The 22,007-nt window shown below is 50.5% G+C and overlaps 2 protein-coding genes across 6 annotated transcripts in view; both read right to left on the bottom strand.

Annotated features, from left to right (window-relative positions):
* The window catches only part of Myh14 (myosin heavy chain 14), a 67,086-nt gene that overhangs the window by 27,163 nt on the left and 17,916 nt on the right, over positions 1-22,007 (bottom strand). For all 5 annotated transcript variants that reach the window (XM_021166764.2, XM_029479395.2, XM_029479397.2 and 2 more), the window contains 10 exons: positions 21,238-21,378; positions 10,780-10,875; positions 8,354-8,472; positions 6,508-6,660; positions 6,225-6,398; positions 5,566-5,739; positions 5,030-5,144; positions 1,593-1,780; positions 709-830; positions 166-235 (listed from right to left, as the gene is read on the bottom strand). In XM_021166764.2, coding sequence (XP_021022423.1) covers positions 166-235; positions 709-830; positions 1,593-1,780; positions 5,030-5,144; positions 5,566-5,739; positions 6,225-6,398; positions 6,508-6,660; positions 8,354-8,472; positions 10,780-10,875; positions 21,238-21,378 — 1,352 coding nt within the window. The remainder of the gene's footprint in view (positions 1-165; positions 236-708; positions 831-1,592; positions 1,781-5,029; positions 5,145-5,565; positions 5,740-6,224; positions 6,399-6,507; positions 6,661-8,353; positions 8,473-10,779; positions 10,876-21,237; positions 21,379-22,007) is intronic.
* Positions 17,564-18,640, bottom strand: LOC110297783 (tubulin alpha-1C chain-like). Its single transcript, XM_021166767.3, has one exon. It carries the CDS (start codon positions 18,424-18,426, stop codon positions 17,683-17,685), a length of 744 nt encoding a protein of 247 aa, XP_021022426.1. The 5' UTR covers positions 18,427-18,640; the 3' UTR covers positions 17,564-17,682.

Raw genomic sequence — 22,007 nt, 5'->3', positions numbered from 1 at the left:
CCCATGCAGTTAGCACCGCCTCCATCTATAGGCCCCGCCCCAAGAAAGAGAAACCCCTCCCCACCCCAGCCCCTGGCCCTACCCACTGCGCAGGCCCCACCTCAGATCACAAAGCCTCATCCCTCCACAGTCCTGCCCCCAAACATTGGCCCCACCCCTACGTACCATCTTCTCACAGGCCTGTTTGCCGTCCATGAAGCCCTTGGGAATAGCGTTCGGGGTGAGGATTTCATAGCTGCAACCAGAGGGGAGAGTGGAGAGGAAGACGGTTCACAGTGGCGTGAGAAACCATATAAGCAAGGCTTCATAGACAACAGGAATGCAAACCACATCACTGGGATGGCCCACTTTTAGAAGTTTGGTTTTTTGGGGTTTTTGTTTTTGTTTGATTTTTGAGACAGGATCTCATTTAGTAACGTTGGCTGCCCTGGAACTCGCTATGTAGACCAGGTCTGGCCTTGAATTCAAAAGCTCCTCCTGTATTTGCCTCGCCAAAGCACTATGCCCAGCTTCGACTTCCGTTTTAAGTATAGAGGATCGCACACTTGCAGTGACCCTAAATACAGCTGGCACCCCAGGCCCCTTTCACACGGATCGTTTCTGAGGCTCAGTTAACCTAGCATCCAGACCCCAATCTGAGATCGCACTTGTAGGGACTTGGCTCCCATCCTGCCCAACCCCCTGGGGCCTTTTGTTGGCCTGGCTCACCGCTGTCGGAACTCCTGGAAGAGGATGCGGTTGGGGAAGCCTTGGCGGCAGATGCGGATACCCTCGAGGACCCCGTTACAACGGAGTTGGTCCAGCACCAGGCGCGGCTCCAGCTTCCCAGCCTGCAGGGGTGACGGCAGGGTCAGTGGTGGCCACCAGGGGCGCCACAAGTAGGACCGTGGCAAGTGTTTACCACTGATCCATACCCGAGCCTCACTCTGGGGGATTCCAGAAAGGAACTTCATTGCTGAGTAACACACTTTTTACTTATTTGAAACAGGATGTTATTAAGTTGCCCAGACTGTCTTTGAACTGGTGCTGTAAGAGAGACTGGTCCTGAACTTAACAGTTGTTCTGTCTTATTGTCCCTAGTGCTGAACTGACAGGCCTGTGTCACCTCCTATCCCCGCAGCCTTCTTCCATTCTGTATTCCCACCATGCTCCCACCCACCTCTGGGCCTTTGCACAAGCCGTTCTCTGCTTGGAAAACTGCTTAGGCTATGCAGTTCAGTCACCTCCCCTCAGGGATCTTTCTCTGACTCCCTGGCTAGGTAAAAGCCAATGTGACCTTCTTCTCATACCTTCAGAGTCACCTGAACATTCACTCGGGGTGCCGGGTTGTATGTGTATCTCATTAAGTCCCCTCTTTGCCCTGTCTACCAGCAAATGTGAGAACTCGATGTCCTCCCTTCACCTTGTTAGCTCCTTGGAGGGCACAGGAGCAGCTGGAACAGGCTCTTCTTGTCTCTCTGCCACTGTGTCCCCAAGTTCTGCTTCTGCCACACAGTGGACACTCAGAAACTTTAGGTCACAGAAGCAGAGAGCCCAAGCATGGTGGCCACTTGTCCCCACACACAGAGCACATCAAGTCCCCTCCTACTCACCCTCTTCTCATGATTGGGAACGATGCAGCGGACAAAACTAGGGTTGGTGTTGCTGAGCGTGGCCATGAGGCGGCTCAGGGATTCTTTGTAGAGCTGCCCCACGGTCCGGAACATTCCACGGCGGGGGCGGCCTCCCGGCGGGCCATCTCCAAGGCTGCTCACTTGCTCCAGCCCCACGATGCCCTCCACTGTGGAGGGCATAAGAGATGCACAAAAGGGATCAAGGTCAGCCAGCCATATGTTCATGCCATCCTCCTGCCTCAGACTCCAGAGTGCTGGGCTGGAGCCACCACACTCAGCTCCTTAGAATCATCTTTAAGGAGTGAAGTTAGCTGAGGTGGAGTATCTTGTTGTTTATAGGACCTGGCATGTCACACAGAGCACTGCTACTTGGCCTGGGGGCTGGGGGTTGCAGTTGACAGGCAGACAGAGAGCCAGAAATGCAGCAACTGGCCTCAAGGTCACATAGCTCAGAAAGCAAAGACCCAGGGCCAGAACCTGGTAATGTGTCCTCATGTGCCCTGCCACTGCTGGGCCTCCCCAAGTTCAAGTCTCTCTGGAGCCCCTATGCTGTCAGTCATTTTCAAAATGACACATCTCATTGATTAGGTTTTTATAGCATAAGAAAGAGCTAAGGTTCTGGGTTCAAATCCCGACTCTGTCACTTACAGGCTGTGTGACCTTGAGCAAGCGACATAACCTCTCTGTACTTGTTTCCTTGTTTGCACATTAGGTGCTCAGGAAATGGCTTTCTTAAAATGTAATTCACTGTGTGTGTGTTCATGTGAGTGTGCACGCGTGTGTAAGGCATGTGTGGAAGACAGTTTGTGGGAATTGGTTCTCTCCTTCCCCCATGTGGGTCCTGGGAGATGGACCTCAGAATGTCAGGCTTGGCAGCACACACCCCTTTATGTGCTGACCCATCTTGCTGGCCCCTTCTCTGTATTTTTAATAGTGGTCTAGCTAGAAGGTTCTAGAACCACCAAGGGCTCAACAAGGAGGGAGAGACCTCATGCAGAGAGGAGAGGGACCAGCATTTCCACCCAGGACCCCTCCCCACAGTCCCCCCAACTGCATTCTGCAACCTCACCCGTGGGTGCACAGAGAGACCCAACCCCTGGAGGAGAAGCGCCAGAGCTGAGTCTCCCTGCAGGTCCAGGGGACGGCGATGGGAAGGAGCCAAGTAAAGTGAACTGTTGGAGACCCCCTTGTTCTGGGGATGGGCAGATGAGGGGTGGGGAAGATGGCAGTGGTGGGAGAGATGTGTGGAGATGGGAGAGGGAAAGGTGAGAGGAAGAGAGAGAGAGAGCATTAGTCAGCACAGAGCAAGCAGGCAGGACTCAGCTGTTGCCTGTGACCTAATCAAGTCCTGTTCACCCTAACATCGGTGCCCAGAGCATCTGTGAGGAGTCAGTACCAAAGAAAATGACAGAACACCTTAGAACCCAAGTCTACAACTGTTGTCTTAGCTAGTCCTTTTTGCCCTGGAAGCCCGGAAGCACAGCAACTAACTTGACATAGCCACCCCACCTGTTGGGGACTGTTATGGTTTATTCATGCTTGGCCCAGGGAGTGGTGCTATTAGAAGGTGTGGCCCTGTTGGAATCGGTGTGTCACTGTGGGTGTGGACTATAAGACCCTCATCCTAGCTGCCTGGAAGCCAGTATTCTGCTAGCAGCCTTCAGATGAAGATGTAGAACTCTCAGCTCCTCCTGCACCATGCCTGCCTGGATGCTGGCATGTTCCTGCCTTGATGATAATGGACTGAATCTCTGAACCTGTAAGCCAGCCCCAATTAAATGTTGTCCTTATAAGAGTTGCCTTGGTCATGGTGTCTGTTCACAGCAGTAAAACCCTAACTGAGACAGGGAATATCTCATTTGCCCACCCCCGACCCCTGGCTGCTAGGACACAGCATGTCCAATTCTGGGATCAAGGTGGCCACGAGTGAGATGGATGTAAACTGGACCAAGTCCCTACTCCTCCCCTTCCTGCCCTTTGTGCCAGCCTTGTTAGTGACTCCTCGGGGGGGGGGGGGGAGATTGGTTTAGCATCAGCTCCAGAAGATCAGGACTGTCACTCGGAGCCAGGCACACAGGGGCTGGGACAGACGGGTAAGCGGTCATGTGCCCACAGTGCCCATGAACTACGCCAAGCTTTAGAAAGGATTTATTCTGATTATTTGTAATTGTGTGTGTGTGTGTGTGTGTGTGTGTGTGTGTGTGTGTGTGCAGGTACCCATGGAGGACAGAGGTGTTGGAGCCCCTGGAGTTAAGAGTGGTTATAGGTGATTATTAGCCACCTGACATGGGTGTCGATCCTGAACTCGGGTTCTCTGATGGCTCAACTTGTTTGTTTGTTTGAGTTGGGGCCTCTCTGTAGCCCTGGCTTCCTTAGAGCTCATGATATAAACCAGGTTGAGCTCAAGCTCACAGAGATCCACTTGCCTCCCCCACCCCGCCCGCCTCCGAGTGCTGGGATTTAAAGGCTTGCACTACCATGCCTGGCTAAAAATATCTATATAAAATCAGCTTTCCGTATATTCAGACTCAGCGCTTGCGGCTGAACAACGAATTAAAACTACTCCGAGGAAAAGAGTCTCTACTGAACACAACACAGGCTTTTCCTGCCATAGTCTGTGTAGTAGTGCAACTGCTATTTACATATCATTTGCATCTTGTTAAATAAAGAGGATGAGGGCTGATTCAGCCTATAGGGACAGAGAGGAAAATGTATACAGGAAGGGGTGTGTGTCAAATGTGAATACTAGGGTATCTAGGTAAGTCTTTGAGTGGCCTAGTGTCCTGTGCATCCCAAGGGATGGCTGCACTTATTTCTCTGGTCTGATTGCATAGGAGACTATTACTAAAAACGATCATTGACACTAATATGCCCATGGGTAGGCCTGTATTATTTCTTATCCTTGTGTAAGATCTAGTTTAGATAACAACACATCAATACACCAACCCATTCCTCAACCGACCTAGCTTTCCACCCGTCCATCTACATCTGTCTGCTTACCCATCTACCAACACATCCTTTCACTCACCAATCCAACCATCCATGCACCTACCCACCCACCCATGCACCCTCTCTTCAACCCATCCAGCCTTCCATTCTTCTACCTGTCCATTTATACACCTGCTAACCTGTCCATCCATCAACTCACCCACTCCCTTACCAACCCCCTCATCTACCTATCTATACACCTGCCCATCCACCAATCAGTCCATCCATATGTCTATCCATCTATCTATCTATCTATCTATCTATCTATCTATCTATCTATTCATCCATCCACTGGCCCACCCACCTACTCACTCATCCATACCCACCATTCCTCCCTCCCCCTCTAGCCTCTGGCTCCTGCTCCCACTGGGGGACCATGGCATCTGGAGACAGACCCTGGGGACAGACCCTGGGTAGGGGGACCTTACCATCCTTCCAGATCTCAGCTGTGAGACGATCTGTGCTCTGGTGAAGCAAGGCGGCCACATTGTCATTCAATGGGTCCATGTTCTTCATCAGCCACTCACTGGCTTTGTAGTCAACCTGAATGGAACAGGCAGATGACCACATGATCCCCACACAGGTTCTTAGTGTGGACTGGAACACTGGGGTTAACTTGTATCCATGCTCTGAACTGCCCCTCACCTGCAGGACCCTTCTTTCTATGCCCTTCCCCCACCCTTCTCTAGCCCATCCCTTGGCCCTTGGCCCTCCATGACTACAACGTTGTTCTAGTACACTCTGCTCCGGCCACATAGCCCTTCCCCCCTCCTCCCCCCCCCAGTTCCTCAAACATAGTCTGTTCCCATCAAAGGGCCACAGACGTGAGACTCTCTGTGGAATCTCACGGGTAGCCTCCCTCTGGAGGGCGCTGTGGCTGACTTGGTCTTAAACTCTGTGTGTCACAAGAGTCAGTGTACCCCTGGATCCTTGAGTGGTGACCCACAGTCAGCCTAGTCCTCACCTTGCCGGCGTAGTGCAGGACGCTGAAGTCGGCCTGATCTCGCAGGTTCCTGGGGCGCTGGAACTTGGGGTGGCTGCCCTGCTCCTGGGCAACCTTCTCCACAAAAGACTTGTCCGTGGCCTTGGGGAACCAGCACTCCTCGTCCAGCAGGGCCAGGAGACCTGGAGGGTTGGCCTAACCAGCAAGGGGAACAGAAGTCAGATTCCCCAAGTCTGGACACAGGTTGATGCTGTCAGTGCTTGGAAGTGGCTCGAGGTTGGGAGACTGGAGCATGGCTGAGCAGCTGAGAGCTTGCCTGGCATATGCAAAGTGCCAGGCTCCAGCACCCAGCACCGAGCCTCACACTGTCGCAGGAACTCAAGTGGGACCTTCAATGTCCAGAGAACCTGCTGATCACACGGATGTGACTGCGGGTGGGACATTTGCTCTTTGGGTCAGTGAAGGGCACTGTGGCAGGTGGGCAGGGTTGGGTAGTAGGTGGAGCCAAGCTTTGTGGGTCTGAGCATTGGGAGGGCAAAGTTTTGTGGGACTAGGTGGTGGGCGGAGCCAAGTTTTGAGAGGTAGGGAGAACTGAAAGGTGTGTGTCCGGCGGTCTGGGCGGTAGGGGGGGCTGAGCAGTGAGGGTCTGGGTTGTTCGCTCATTGGCTCTGGCCTCTCACCGGACGCTCAATGAGGTCGATGCAAGGTTGCAGGTCCAACCCGAAGTCTAGGAAGGTCCAGGGGATGCCCTCTCGCTGATACTCCTCCTGCTCCAGCACGAACATGGTGTGGTTGAATAGCTGCTGTAGCTTCTCATTGGTGTAGTTGATGCACAGCTGCTCGAAGGAGTTCAGCTGCGAGGGTGGTGAAGGATGGGATGGTGAGTGCGGGGCGGGGCCGGGCCGGGGCGGGGCCGGAGGGAGCCAGAGTAGGCGAGAAGGACCGCATGACCACGGTGCACACCTGGAAGATCTCAAAGCCTGCGATGTCCAGGATGCCCAGGAAGGAGGCACCCTGCCGTGGGCTTCTGTCCAGGGCACGGTTGAGCCGCAGAACCAGCCAGCGGAACAGGCGCTCATAGGTAGCTTTGGCCAGAGCCTCCAGCGCAAAGTCAGCCTGCAGGGTAGGATGCAAAGTGACACTGGGTGTGGATCAAGCAGGATGTCTCTGAACTTTTAGTTCATCTCACAGTTCATCTTACAGTTTCTTGGGTATAAACACCAAAAAGGACCACAGTAACAACACTCTGCCATAACTGAAGACCCTGTGTGCATCAGGCACCTACCCTCCTCCACCTCTTAAATCAACATCTACAGCACAGTGGGAGCACCAGGTCCAAGAGTCTGGGTTCGAATCCCAATAAAGCCACTCAGAGGCTGTAGCCTCAGGGCCTTGAATAAACCTCTCCAGGCCCTAGCATCTCTGTGCTATTAGAGACCACACCTGAGACAGAAATCCAGGGACTCCCAAGCTCCTTCCTGTTCCCTGTGGCTAACCTGTGGTCACCTATCTGTCACCACTGTGGTCTGAGCCACCATCTTTGCCTGGATTTTGTCAGTGGCCCTGAGTTTCCTTGCTTCTGTATGTACTCTATGGACTCGGTTCTTGCAGTAGCCAGAAGAATCTTTATATAGAGGACAAATGAAATCAAGTCACTTCCCAGGCTCCCACAGTACCTCTTTACTCTGTCCCCCTCTGAGCATGGCTTCAGGGGCCCTCTCCCTCGATCCTTTGTTTTGACATCACTAAACCTCCTCCGCAGAGGCATCGCTAAACAGAACCATCCTTTTCATTAACCCGCTTATTCGCCATGTCCCTAGGACAGTGTTTCTCAACCCGTGGTCAGGGCCCCCCACAGTCACAGAGATGTAAGATCTCTTGCATATCAGATATTTACAATACCATTTAAAACAGTAAGCAAAATTACAGTTATAAAGTAGCAATATAATAACTTTATGGTTAGGGATCACCACCACAATGCGAGCAACTGTGTTAAAGGGTGGAAGTATTAGGAAGGGTGCGAACAACGGTCATAGTACATCCCAAGCCCCTGAGAGACAAGCCTTCATTTTCGCTTGTGTGTATGTGCACGTGTGTGCGCATGTGACGGCTCATGAGGGTGTGGAGGCCAGAGGTCAAGCTCAGGTGTCATGCCTCGGGAAGAGCCATTTCCCATCTAGTTCTTTCAGAGAGAGTCTCTCACTGAAGCTGGGGCTTGTTCACTCAGCTAGAGCAGCTGACCAGTAAAAGCCAGGGGTCCTCCTGTGTTCATCACCACAGCTCTTTATGTGGGTCCTGGGGTTTGTGGGACTTGGGTCCACGTGCTTGTGAGGCCAGCACTTGCTGATGGAGCGACCTCCCAGCCTTGACCTGTGTTTTCATTACTGCTCACCCTCACCCCTCCCCCAGCCTGGTGATAGAGTAGGGACAGGCAAGGTTGCTGAGCGTGAGAGATGGGGAACGCTGTCTAAGGACCTAGTAAGGGGATTCTGAAGATAAAGGTGCTCGCTGCCAAGCCTGACGACCTGAGTTCAATCCCCAGGACCCACGTGGTAGAAGGACAAAACTAACTGCTGTTGGTGCTCTGGTGCCAGCCTGCATGCTGTGGCAGTGCCCCTCCCCCAACAAATAAACAAATAATTGTAATAATAATAATTTAAAAGTCCCAGGATCACAAACCATAAGCCAGTCGTTCCTGCCCTCACAGGGCTTCATCCCGCCTACTACTGAATCCCGCCTACCACTGAATCCCTCCTACCGCTGGATCCCGCCTACCACTGAATCCCGCCTACCGCTGGATCCCGCCTACCTGCTCCTTGGTTTGTGCTTTCTGAACATAATCTCGGCCCACTTTGATGCGGGGTGTGAGAAGGGCTCTGGAGAAGTCGGTCACTCCGAGTCCCAAGAGGCGGCAAAGCTTCTGGGCAGCTGAGGGAGAGAGCAGGTGACAGGGGCTAGTGGGGAGGGACATCGGACCCCTCCGTTGGGGGAAAGAGGTGGAGGCGGCCCTTTCTGGGAGGAGCATCCTGAGCGAACTAGGAGCCGGGTTAAGAGGCCTGTGCCTCTGGGCCTCGGATGATGCACATTTTCAACAGGAACAACTAGCACACCTCTGCACTAGCACGTTAAATAGATGGATGTTTGCGGCGGAGCACGCCAGGGCTGCGTGGGAGGCGTGTTTCCCTTTCTACTCTGAATTAAAGCCTGAATCAAGCCACGTTCCCAGGCACCCGTCAGCTCCACGGAGGGAAAGCTTACTCTGCGCTTGGCCCCACAGAAGAAAAAAAGAGAAGCCTAGAAAGAAATGCATTTAAAAGGCACCAGAGTCAGACATGGTGGCACATACCTGCTAACCCAGTATCTGAGAGTCTGAGGGAGGAGAATCAAGAATTCAAGGTCACCCTCAACTATAAAGCAAGTTGAGGGCCAATCTGGGCTCCATGAGATCCTACCTGAACCCAACACTCGCAACCATTGGGTTCTAGTTAAAACATAAAGCTATTCCTTGTGGCATGAAGGGAAATAAGCAGGTTTCAGAAAGGTTTGTAGCCACGAAGTAGCCATGTTTGTAGCACGCCTTTAATCTCAGTACTCAGCGCCCCGCACTCAGGAGGCAGAGGCGGCTGGGTCTCTGAGTTTGGGGGCAGCCTGGTCTACAGAGTGAGTTCTAGGACAGCCAGACATACACAGAAAAACTCTGTCTCGAACCCCCTCCTCCCCCCACATCCCCAACATACACAGCAAAAAGATAAAAGAAAGAAAGAGAAAAGAAAAGCTTGTAGTGTCTGCCCCCAATTAAGTAAAGCAAACAGGCAGTACGGGACAGTGCCGGATTGGTGAATAGCACCCCCGGTGGCCACAAGTGGGCGCTGCAGGGTTGGGTGAGCGGGCAGCAGTGCCCCAGTTCCCCAGATTTTCAGAGCTGTGCAGAGTTTGAGAGTGAGCTGGAGGGTTTTTATAACCAGGACAGAGAGCTTCAGATGTCCAGAGGGAGCCCGTGAACTCTATTTCTGTCTGGATCTCCAGCTACACCGGCACAGGGTAGGAAAACCCCAGGGGAGACCCCGAGGACGCAGACAGCATTGGAGTCTGACTGTGGGCAGTTGTCTCTCCTTTCTTGACAACCAAATCCCAGCACTCTGGATGCAGAGGCAGGTGAATTTCTGTGAGTTCAGGGCCAGTCTGGTCTATAGAGAGAGCTCTAGGATAGCCAGGGCTACACAGAGAAACCCTGTCTCAAAAAAAAAAAAAAAATATATATATATATAAAGGGGATTGGATGCAAAAGGATTAGGAGTTCAAGGCCATCCTGAGCGACATATGGCCCAGTCCCAGATAATGAACAAGAAGCTACAGCAAGAATTAGTGATTTTCGGGCTGAAGAGATGGCTCAGCGGGTAAGAGCACTTCCAAAGGTCCCGAGTTCAAATCCCAGCAACCACATGGTGGCTCACAACCACCGTAATGAGATTTGACGCCTTCTTCTGGTGCATCTGAAGCCAGCTACAGTGTACTTACATATAATAATAAATAAATCTTTGGGCTGGAGCGAGCAGAGTTGACCAGAGTGAGCAGGCCAGAGGTCTTAAAAATTCAATTCCCAACGACCACATGAAGGCTCACAACCATCTGTACAGCTACAGTGTATTCACATACATAAAATAAATAAATAAATCTTAAAAAAAAAAGAATTAGTGATTTTCATTGTTTAACAAAATCAAGGAAGGGGATGTGAAATTGGGTGTGGTGGCACACATGGTAAATCTCAGCACTTGAGGGGCAGAGGCAGGAAGATCAGGAATTAAAAAGGCCCAATGTAGGGGCTAGGAAGATGGCTCAGTGGCTAAGAGCACTGGCTACTCTTCCAGAAGACCCGTGTTCAATTCTCAGCATCCACATGGCAGCTCACAACTGTCTGTAACTCTAGTTCCAAAGGATCTGACAGCCTCATACGGACATGCATGCAGGCAAAACACTAATGCACATAAAATAAATAAAGTATTTTTAAAAAGAAAAAAAAAAGGACCCAAGGCTGGAGGAGGAGAGGTGCTTCTCAGGCATGGGTGGGGCTGTCTACCTATCATGGTGGGGTTGTCTTCAGCAGGGTGTTTAAAATGGAGGAAGCCTGGCCATGGTGCTCTGGGCAAAGGGCAGGAGTTTGAGCCCTCCTGGGTGAGGGGCAGAGGTAGGAGGGGATGCTCTGGTGAGGACAGAGGACATTGGCCTTGGTGGTACCTGTGTTGTCAGGCATGGTGGCTTGGTCCGTATTGCGCTCTTTCTTCAGGACAATGTTGCCAAACTGGAGGACAGCAGAGACAGTGCGCAGCATGGCTGTGGGGCAGAGAGGACGGTCACAGGGGAACTCTGGTACCTGTCTAATCATGCTGCAGGAAACCCAAAGTCATGTCCAGTACCCCAGAGCTCAAAGCTCACCTGTGACCCCAGCTAAGCCTTTCAAACTGCAACAGAATCAATACACTCAGCTTCCTGTTTTCAAGCTTTGAAAAGAGAGAGAACCTGCGCACTCTTCAGAATGAACCAAATGCTGCACTAGGCGATGGCTCAGTCAGGAGGGTGCTCCCTGAACAAGCATGAGGTCCCAAGTTTGATGCCTTAGCGCCCACATAAAAAGCTGGGTCCAGTGGTACACATCTGTAACCCCAGGCCTGAGGAGACAGACAGGACAATCCTGGGAGATCCGTGGCTGGCCAACCAGCCTAGCCAGGCAGTCAAGCTCCAGGTTCAGTAAGAGAACCTGTTTCAAAAAATAAGATCACGGGCTGGTGAGATTGGCTCAGTGGGTAAGAGCACCCGACTGCTCTTTCGAAGGTCCGGAGTTCAAATCCCAGCAACCACATGGTGGCTCACAACCATCTGTAACAAGATCTGACTCCCTCTTCTGGAGTGTCTGAAGACAGCTACAGTGTACTTACATATAATAAATAAATAAATAAATAAATCTTTTAAAAAAATAAGATCACTAGACTTGGCAGAAAGCCCCTTTAACCGCGATCCATCCTGCCAGTCCCATGCCCAACGCTTTACCCGAGTGTTAACGGTTGAACCCAGGTTCCCGTGCTCTGCCCACTAAGCCATCTCCTCAGCCCATTGCTGATTCGGACACACAGAGCTTGTGGCCAAGGGTATTAAAGTTGATGCCCCAGGGAAGTGAGTTGTCTTCCACGTTGGGCACTGAAGCCTCTTTGCTCCAGCAATGTGCTGAGGGTGCACTTTTCACAGCCGGAACTGTTCCATGGTGAAGAACGCTTGCTGTTCAGAGTGCCCGAGTCAGGTAGCTCACAACCACCTGGAACTCCAGCTCCAGGGGATCTTACATCCTTTTCTGGACCCCAGAGATATGCATTCAGATGCACATAACACACACATGCCCACATACACATATGCACATGCACACATGCACATACACATACACACACATCTTTTTTTTTTTTTTTTTTTTTAATCTCAAACTAGGGAACCAAGTAAAGCCCAGAAGGACACTTGTCTGAACTGACATGGCTGATTCTGGGACACTTGTCTGAACTGACAGAGCTGAGCACCAAGGACACTTGTCTGAGCTAACAGGGCTGAGCACCATGCTTGTGTGTTCTTGAAGCCAGATCACACTACTGTGCTCTGTGAGTGGCTACAATTGGGGACTCTGGAAAAAAAAAAAAAAAACAGACCCCAGAGAGCTAAGATTTCTCTAGAAAATTCCCTACTAGAGCTGAATACCCAGAATCCCCCGCAACCGGAGGGGACAGCCCCCAGAAAGCCGTGCCAAGCCACCCCACAGTTTGATCTACACATGTGTGTTTCCTGGCTGGTGGGCTCCATCTCTTCTATACAGACACCTTACAGGAGTTGGTTCTCAAGCCGGGCGTGGTGGTGCACGCCTTTAATCCCAGCACTCGGGAGGCAGAGGCAGGCGGATTTCTGAGTTCGGGGCCAGCCTGGTCTACAAAGTGAGTGCCAGGACAGCCAGGGCTACACAGAGAAACCCTGTCTCGAAAAACCAAAAAAAAAAAAAAAAAAAAAAAAAAAAGAGTTGGTTCTCTCCTTCTGTTGTGCAAATTTTAGGAACTGAACTCTGGTCTTGAGGCTTGGTAGCAAGCTCCTTTAACTTACTGAGCTGTTTCGCTGGCCCATTTCCTGGCAGAACAGAACAAAGGACTCTTCTGTCCTTTAAATAAATCTATTCTCATGCCCATTCCTATTTCCTAGGGTTTTGTTGGGTTTTTGTTTGTTTTGTTTTGATTTGATTTTTGCACATCTGAGACTAGTTTCATACATCCCACGCTGACCTGGACCTTTCTGTACAGCTAAGGGTGAGCTTGAAAGCCTGCCTTTACTTTCCTAGTATTAAGATGACAGAACATCACTGCCATGCCCGACTTATGAGAATCCAGGACTCTGCCAACTAGGTCCTAGCCCCAGCTCCTATATCTCAGAGCTTTGGTAAGGTGTCCAGCCACAGACCTGAGACCTCTAACCACAGTAGGGTTTGGCTTACAAATAGATCTAGGGAGAAAATACTTAGATTTCACAAACGCCTTGGCTGTGATCACCCAGTGCACTGTTTGTCATTGGGAATGTTAGGTGCATGCCAGGCTGTCCAGGAAAGGCTGTGGATTAGGGATGGCATACTTGGCATGCCCCAGGGACAGTCAGGGCTGCAGCCACCTACCATGCCTGGTCAGCAAGGTGTACACTCCAACCCAGCCTTGCAGACCATGAATACTCTGCAGACAGGTGTCCAGAGAGCTGGCCTGTCCCAGCAGCAGCAGCCGCAGCAGCAGGCCAGCCACCCATGGGAGCCATGAGTCCCCAAGCTTAGCAAATGAACATAAATCGCAATCGCATGCCTTCACAGTTCAGAGACATCTTAAGATGTCAGATGATGCAACCGCAAGGAGCAGGGCCAGGAATTGGCCCTGGAATGGCTAACCACAACCAGCTTCAGCATCCCCCAAGAAACTGGCTATTCATCCCAGCAGCGGCGGCGGCGGCAGCGGTAGCGGCAGCCGCCTTGAATGCAGCAAGGAAATACGGGACAAATGGCTCAGCTTCCCCAGGCTCTAGGGGCTGAGGCAAGAGCCAATCTATAGGACTAACAGCAGCAACTTCTTCAACAACAGATGGGGTCTCCTGCTCAGCCCAACCCTGAGTCCAGAGCAGCAAATGCTCCCAAGTCAGGCACAGTCCCCCACACCGGCAAAGTCAACAAATCCTCTCCAATCAAGGGCGCTCTCCCGAGCCTGTCCCTTCTCCGACCACAGTCTCAGCCCTACCCCACCCCCCATTCTAGCCCATCTCCGAGGATGCAGCCTCAGCCTTCTTTACACCATGTTTCTCCACAGACCAGTTCCCCACATCCTGGACTGGCAGCTGCCCAGGCTGCCAACCCCATGGAACGAGGGCATTTTGCCAGCCCAGCCCAGAATTCAATGCGTTCACAGGTCGCTAGCAATCCAGGCACGGCAAACCTCCACCGGGCAAGTGCCTCGCCAGGGCCCTGGGATTGAGCAGCGATAATGCAGATTTGAATTCAAACCTCTCACAAGTACACTAGACACACATGAGCGACACCTTGTAGTATTTTGGGAGCAAAAGATTATTTTCTTTTAACAAGACTTTTTGTACTGAAAACACTTTTTTAAAATCTTTCTTAGCCTAAAAGGCCCATTTATTTTCCTTGGAACATGTAAGAACTGTGCAGTAGCCATTTATGGTTTAAAGCAAACATGCCAGATGCACCTGAGGGATGATAGATAGAAAAGAACATATTTTTGTTGTGGCTGGTTACCCCAGCTCTTTTTCCCCTTGTGTGTGTGGTTCAAGTGCGCACTGGGAGGCAACTGAGGTCTGAAGCCAACCATATGCTCCTGCCTTGCACCTCCGATAAGTCTTGTTACTTTTTTTAATTAATGAAAATATGTAATATTAATAGTTATTATTTACTGGTGCAGATGGCTGACGTTTTTGTCTATTTCCTCACTTTATGAAAGATTTTTTTTAAAAAAGAACATTTCTAAAATCAGAGGACAAAAGGGGTTAATGTTACATAAAATTATATATATATATATATATATACACACACACACATACATATATATATATATGTACATATATATATACCAATTTTTTCTCTGGGTGCAAAGATGTTCATTCTTTTAAAAACATTAAAAAACATAAAAATAAAAGCCTCCTCTTTCCACCCCTCAAGTCAACTTTTGTGCTCCAGAAAATTTTCTATTCTGTAAGTCTAAGGGTAAAACTTCAAGTATTAAGATAATTTGTACATGTAGAGAAAAAAATGACTTTTTCATAATATACAGGGGCAGCTGCCAAGTTGATGTATTATAATATTGTGGTTTCTGTTTCCTGAGAGAATTTTTTTGTTATTTTTACATCTAACAAAGGGGAAAAAAAATCAAAAAAAGAGGGTAAGAAATGACTCCTGGGTGATTTTAACATGCAAATGGGAAAAAAATTTAAAAAAAAAAAGAGGGTAAGAAATGCCTCCGTGGGTGATTTTAGCATGCAAATGTCTGCGGTCTCTTCGCTCGCTTCTACTGTGCCCACACACGAACACTTTCTGTAAAACTTGAAAATAGAAAGCAAAACCCCTCAACTGTTGTAAATCATGCAATTATGGTTGATTACTTACAACTATGAACTTTGGATCACTGTATAGACTGTTAAATTTGATTTCTTATTACCTACTGTGTGAGACAGACCAAAAAAAAAAAAAAAAAAGGAATGTCAGGTGCTCCAAGAACAGAGGTTGTGCTGCCCCCTTGAGGACACCCGGGGCACTGTGGAGGAGCAGCTCAGCCTGTGTCTAGGGATTATCACCATCCGTGTCACTACTTATCACAGGAGTGTTTTCTATGTGTAGGGGGGAAAGAGAGGGGGTAAACACTGTGTGACCTGGGAAACTGTTGCTATTTTTTTCCTTTATTTTTAATTTATGTTGTATAGATTATCTGTGCATCATGTGCACACAATTCCCACAGAGGCAGATCCCCTGGAGCTGGAGTTACAGATGGTTGTGAGCCACCATCTGGATGCTGGGTATCAAACCCGAGCCTTCTGAAAGAGCAGCCAGTGATCTTAAGGGCTGAGCCATCTCTCAGTCCCTGCTGCTGGTTTAACTCAGAGTTCTATCAAAACTTGAGACATTCTGTCCTCTGAGCGCAGGGGTCAATGACAGGCGGTGGCAGCTGTGTTTGTGTCTGTTGTCTCCATGGCACCATTAAGGAGCAACACCGCGTGCACTGTTCCCAGCCCAGCCGCTCCGTCTCCGATGTTTACGCAGTCAACAGACACAAGAGCATTTTTCTTTTCCCTGTACCACATCCAATCCAAGCACCTGACCTTCAAATACAGCTCCAGGAGGTGGACCCAGCTACCCATGATCCCAAGGTGACAGATGGAGAGACTGAGGCAGGTAACTCACAAACTCAGGATCACTCAATTGATAAGCTGGCAGAGGTAGGGTTCCAGCTGAAGTTATGCGAGCTTTCCTGTCAGCCACACAGTCAGTGGGAACAAATAAAGACCTGCACACAGCACAGCAAGAGAAACTGGGATCACACGCGTGTGCACACGCACGTGCACACACACAAGCACTCCCGCACAAGTACACACTCAGTCACTGTGATGGTGCACGCTTATCATCCCAGCAATCAGGAGGTGGAGGCAGGAGGATTGTTGTTCAAGACCAGCCTGGACAACAGACTCTGTCTCAACAATCCAAGGTAGGTGAAATGGTTCGGCTGGAGAAGGGGCTTGCCACCAAGCCTGAGTGCGTGGGCTCATTTTCCAGCACCTGCATTGTAGAAGGAGAGAAAAAACTTCCCAAAGCTGTCCCCACCTCCAAGTACATATGCATGCATATGTTAGTGCTAAATAAATAAATGTGGAAAAGAAGAAAACAAACAAAAAAAACCAGATATTTAAACATAAGCCCAGTATTCAGAGATAGAATTTGCTGAATGGAGGCTGGAGAGATAGCTCAGTGGCTAAGAGCACTGGCTGCCACCCTTATAGGGGACCAGGGTTCAAATTTCATTACCCACATGGTGACTCACAATTCCAGGGGAACTGGCATCCTTGGGCATACACATGCAGGCAAACCATCCATACATATATGATAAATAAATCAAAGACGTAAAAAAAAATGCTGAGTGTCAGTCTGGGCCTCAGTTTCCCCAGCGGGGCAGTGGGAAGGGGCTGGACTCACTGGTCTCTCATTTGACACTCTTAGAGTGAGGGGTAGGGCAGAGACAGGAGTTTCAGGAACGCTGAGAGCTCTGCAGCTGATAGGAGCCACTTCAAACAAGGTCCCGGGTCCCAGAGCTGAGGCCTGGAGTGCTAAGAGCCCGAGACGGAGATCACTGCTGCTGAGTGCTGGAAAGGCCTGTGTTAGGCAGCTGACACTCTGGGGGCCTCCCAGGACCAAGGCTGGGAGATCTGTCTGTACAACTGGCAAAAATGGGGTGCCATGGGGATCAGGCAGAGCACGGTTGGGCACCAAGCTCAGCTAACCTGGGGGTGACAGCCAGGTCTGCAGAAAACGGGGCCTGCATCCTCCTCTGTGGCGGAAGCACAGCTGTGGGTCTTTGTGGCTGCCCCATCCATTGTGGGTATAAATAAATACAACAGAATAATTTACAGTCAGTGTGTGGTCACTCTGACCCTGAGTTAACCCCGTGATCAACTCCAGGGGCCGCCTCCAAAATGAAGTGCAGCTGAGTACGGTGGTTCATATCTGTAGTTCCGAAAACTGGAAGGCTGAGGCAAGAGGACTGTCATGAGTTCAAGATTCTTTTCTTTTTTTTTTTTTTTTTTTTTTTAGGTTTTTCGAGACAGGGTTTCTCTGTATTAGCTGGGGCTGTCCTGGAACTCACTTTGTAGACCAGGCTGGCCTCGAACTCAGAAATCTGCCTGCCTCTGCCTCCTAAGTGCTGGGATTAAAGGCGTGCGCCACCATGCCCGGCTCATGAGTTCAAGATTCTTTTTTTTTTTTCAACTTACAACGGAAACACCTTTATTGACAGTTTAGGACAGTTAGAGCATACGCAAAGACAAGGATGAGACCACAGAAGTATAGACTGGCAGCACATGAATTAATTAATATTCCTCACCCTCATGGTCTCCTTCAGCACTATCTACCCCAACCTCTTCATAACCCTTCCCGAGGGCAGCCATGTCCTCACGGGCCTCCGAGAACTCACCCTCCTCCATGCCCTCACCCACATACCAGTGCACAAAGGCACGCTTGGCATCCATCAGATCAAACTTGTGATCTAGGCGAGCCCAGGCCTCAGCAATGGCTGTGGTGTTGCTCAGCATGCACACAGCTCTCTGCACCTTGGCCAGGTCACCACCGGGTACCACAGTGGGAGGCTGGTAGTTAATGGCAACCTTAAAGCCAGTGGGGCACCAGTCCGCAAACTGGATGGTACACTTAGTCTTGATGGTGGCAAAGGCAGCATTGACATCTTTGGGAACCACATCACTACGGTACAGCAGGCAGCAAGCCATGTATTTACCATGGCGAGGGTCACATTTCACCATCCGGTTGGCTGGCTCAAAGTAGGCATTGGTGATCTCTGCTACTGTAAGCTGCTCGTGGTAGGCTTTCTCAGCAGAGATGACAGGGGCATAAGTGGCCAGAGGGAAGTGCATGCGAGGGTAGGGTACCAGGTTGGTCTGGAATTCTGCCAGATCAACATTCAGGGCCCCATCAAGTCTGAGGGAAGCAGTGATGGAAGATACAATCTGGCTAATAAGGCGGTTAAGGTTGGTGTAGGTTGGGTGCTCAATGTCGAGGTTTCTACGACAGATGCCATAGATGGCCTCATTGTCTACCATGAAGGCACAATCAGAGTGCTCCAGGGTGGTGTGGGTGGTGAGGATGGAATTGTAGGGCTCAACCACAGCAGTGGAAACCTGGGGGGCTGGGTAAATGGAGAACTCCAGCTTGGACTGAGTTCAAGATTCTTACTCATAGGAGAGACTCTCAGGTTCCCTGTGTCTGCTAACCGTTCAGCTTCCCAGCCTGGCATTCACAGTACCAAGGGTTAGCAGAGAAAGATACAAAGTGCGGTGACAGACACACAGAGGTCCTCTCTTGTTGGGTCCCAAACGCTGTCTGCCCCAGGCTGCCTCGGGCATGTCCATCTGCATTTCTGGCTGAGGGTTATGGGGTCCGCCACCTCCCTGCCATCTCCTGAGGGGAGATGGGACCCAGGCAAGACTTCCTGACCTTCTGTCTCATCTTTGAGCTGAAACAGAGTCTATGCAAAGATGTTGGGCTCTAGACCATACAAGTGGAGCACAAGGAGGCTGCCACATGATCCCATCTGTCTGCCACTCCAACAAAAATATACGAACTTCTTAGATGGAGGGAACGCAAGCCCAGAGCTAGGAAGTGGAGAACTGGCGCCACCTTGTGGATGGTGGCGAGGTGGCTCCTCTGCAGCCAAAACCGACCAAGGTGTGTTAGGGTATGCCTGGAATCTCCCAGTGATGGGCTGAGGACGCTGCTCAGTGATAGTGCACCTGCCCATCAGTCACATCTCAGCACCAAAATAAATTAATGAGTTAAGTTAAATGTGTATGGGTGGACACTGAAAGTCTAGAGCCAGGCTCTGGGGCCTTGGGATGAAGATGACCACCCATGGTCCTCTCTCTGGAAGGTGTAAGTGTTGCTGAAGTTGTGGTGGCCCAAAAATCAGGCTGTAAGCACATTCAAACTCTGAAAATTGAGTTTGCACAATGGAAAACTCCCATCTGCCACTGAACCCAGTACACACAGGCTCCCAATAGGAGGGTACCGTGGGCCATCTGGTATCAAGAGGCTGGGCTGATGATCATGGCCAGGTTCTGAATTTCTTTGCTAGTTGGCTGGTGGGAAAGACTAGCAGGCCGGGGAATTACAAAACCATGGTTAAGAAATCTGGCCATGGCTGTAGGTGTGGCCATGAGTGGGTACATTGAGGTGCTCAGCACTCTAGATTGAGCCCTGAAGGCTACATGAGCTCCCGAGGAGAATCAAATTGTGAGGTGGAGCCCAGCAGACCCACATACACCTAGAGGTCTCTGTCTGAGAGCCAAGTGCACCCAAAAAGGAAGATATCAAAACCTCTCAAAAGATGCTGTGGTCCAGCTGGGTAAAGGGGCCAGTGCTTGTCATCGTCATACTCTGGAGGCTGAGAAAGGAAAACTGCTACAATCTTGGGGCCTTCCTTAGCTACACAGCTAGATCCTGGACAGTCTGGGCTCCAGTATGAGACTCTTTCTAAAACAAACAAAATCATCACCATCACCACCACCACCACCACCACCATCATCATCATCATTTAAAGGGTTGTAAGTGTAGTTCAGTTGGTGGCGCACCTGACTAGCAATGTGTGAGGTTCTAGGTCCCATCCCCAACACCACATAACCCAGGCCTGGTGCACACCTGTCATGCCAGCACTCAGGAGGTAGGGACGGAGGCAGGAGAATTAGGAGTTCAAGTGATCCTGTCTCAGTTTCTGATCTACTTTGCTTTCTGCTGCTGTGGTGAGACCTTCTAACCAAAAGCACCATAGGGCGAGAAAGGGTTTACCTGGCATACACTTCCAGGGCACCGTTCATCACTGAGGTGAGGGCAGACACTCAAACAGGAAAAGGAGCCAAAACCATGGATAAATGCTGCTTACTGCTTTGCTCTCCAGCTCGAGACACCTACCTAGGAATGGCACCACCCACAATGGACTGGGTCCTCCGACATTAATTATCAACAAGACAATCCCCTACAGACATGCGCACAGGCCAATCTGAGCACATAAGACTTCGGCTGACATCCCTCTTCCTGGGTGGTTCAAGGTGGTGTCAGGTTGACAATAAAAACTGACCAGAACACTCCAGCCCTCGCCAACCTGACACACATCACTGTTAAACCATCACCTTTCCTGTCCTGTTTGTCCCCAAGAGCTCTTCTTACTATCGCAATATAAAATGTCAAATGAAGTTCAAAGAAGACCCAACTCACTCCTGAAGTGTCAAGTTCTCCAACACACACTTCCCCTGCCCCAGGGCCTTTGCACAGCCACCCCAGAATGCTCTTCCTACTGTCCTCACCTCAGGCCTCTGTCCAAGCACCTTTTCTCCCAGGTACCCTCGTCTGGCCTCCTGTGTGGAGCTGTACTCCAACTCCAACCCCTCTGGTTCCCTGCACTGCACCCACTCCCCATACTCTGACCAGGTTCCTATCATTTATGTGGCTGGTTGATCTCACGTCTGTAGTGTCCATGAGGTGAGGGGGGGAGATCTGCCCACCTCCTCCCTGGAAGAGCTCCAGCCCTTTATACACAGCAGTATCAATAAATACTTAAACAGTAGGCTGGGAGGTGGATCCGTTCAAGTGAAGACGAAAAGATGGCTCAGTCAGTAATTGTGTTTATGTACACATACAAGATGGCCTGAGTTTAATCCTCAGAACCAACAAAGCATCTACAAGCCATCTCCTGACACACTCACTCACTCACTCACACACACACTCACACTCTTACACACACACACTTGCACTCACACAGCAACACATTCATGGACATAGCTCACACACACTTGCACACTCAAACACTCACTCTCAAAGACAACCCCATTCCCAGGTAGGAGTGGCCCAGGCTCACTCACCAGTGATCTCTTCTGGGAGGAGGCCCAGCACACGCAAGGACTCCAGGGTCTCCTGGAATAACTCCCGCTCTTGGCCCGGGGACGATGAGGGCCCATTGGTCAGGAAGCGATAATGGGAATAGGGCTCCAGAAGGAGGTCAGCTGTGGACAGAGGGAGTGCTAGGATCAGTTGAGTCATGACAGGGCCTGAGGTCTGTCACTGAGGGCTGGGCTGGGTGGGCCTGGAGCAGGCAGGCTGGAGAAGGTGCTGGAGAAGATGGCAGAGCCAGCACCTGGGGACACACATGCTGCCAGAAGCCACGGAGTTGGAACCAGGGTGTCAGGGGACCAACACAGGAGTCAGGAGGAGGGACATAAAAAGCTGTGGACAGCCGGGCAGTGATGGCACACGTCTTTAATCCCAGCACTCGGGAGGCAGAGGCAAGCAGATTTCTGGGTTTGAGGCCAGCCTGGTCTACAAAGTGAGTTCCAGGACAGCCAGGGCTATACAGAGAAACCCTGTCTCGAAAAAAAAAAAAAACAAAAACAAAAACAAACAAACAACAACAAAACCCAAAAAACTGTGGACAGAAGGCAGAGGAATAAGGAGCTACAAAGTCAGACACGGTGGCTCGCTTGCTATTATTCTAGCACTTAGGAGACTGAGGTAGGGGGTGCTGGGAGTTCCAGACTAGCCTGGGCTACATAGCGAGCTCTTGTCTCAAAAAGAGAGGAGGGCTAGAGATATGGCTCAACAGATGAGAACACTGACTGCTCTTCCAGAGGCCCTG

Source organism: Mus caroli, unplaced genomic scaffold (assembly GCF_978045245.1).
Source record: "Mus caroli unplaced genomic scaffold, Mus_caroli_1 scaffold_8, whole genome shotgun sequence".
Classification (NCBI taxonomy): Eukaryota; Metazoa; Chordata; class Mammalia; order Rodentia; family Muridae; genus Mus; species Mus caroli.
The sequence above is the reverse complement of the archived record's forward strand: the minus strand, read 5'-3'. Positions and strand labels throughout refer to the sequence as shown.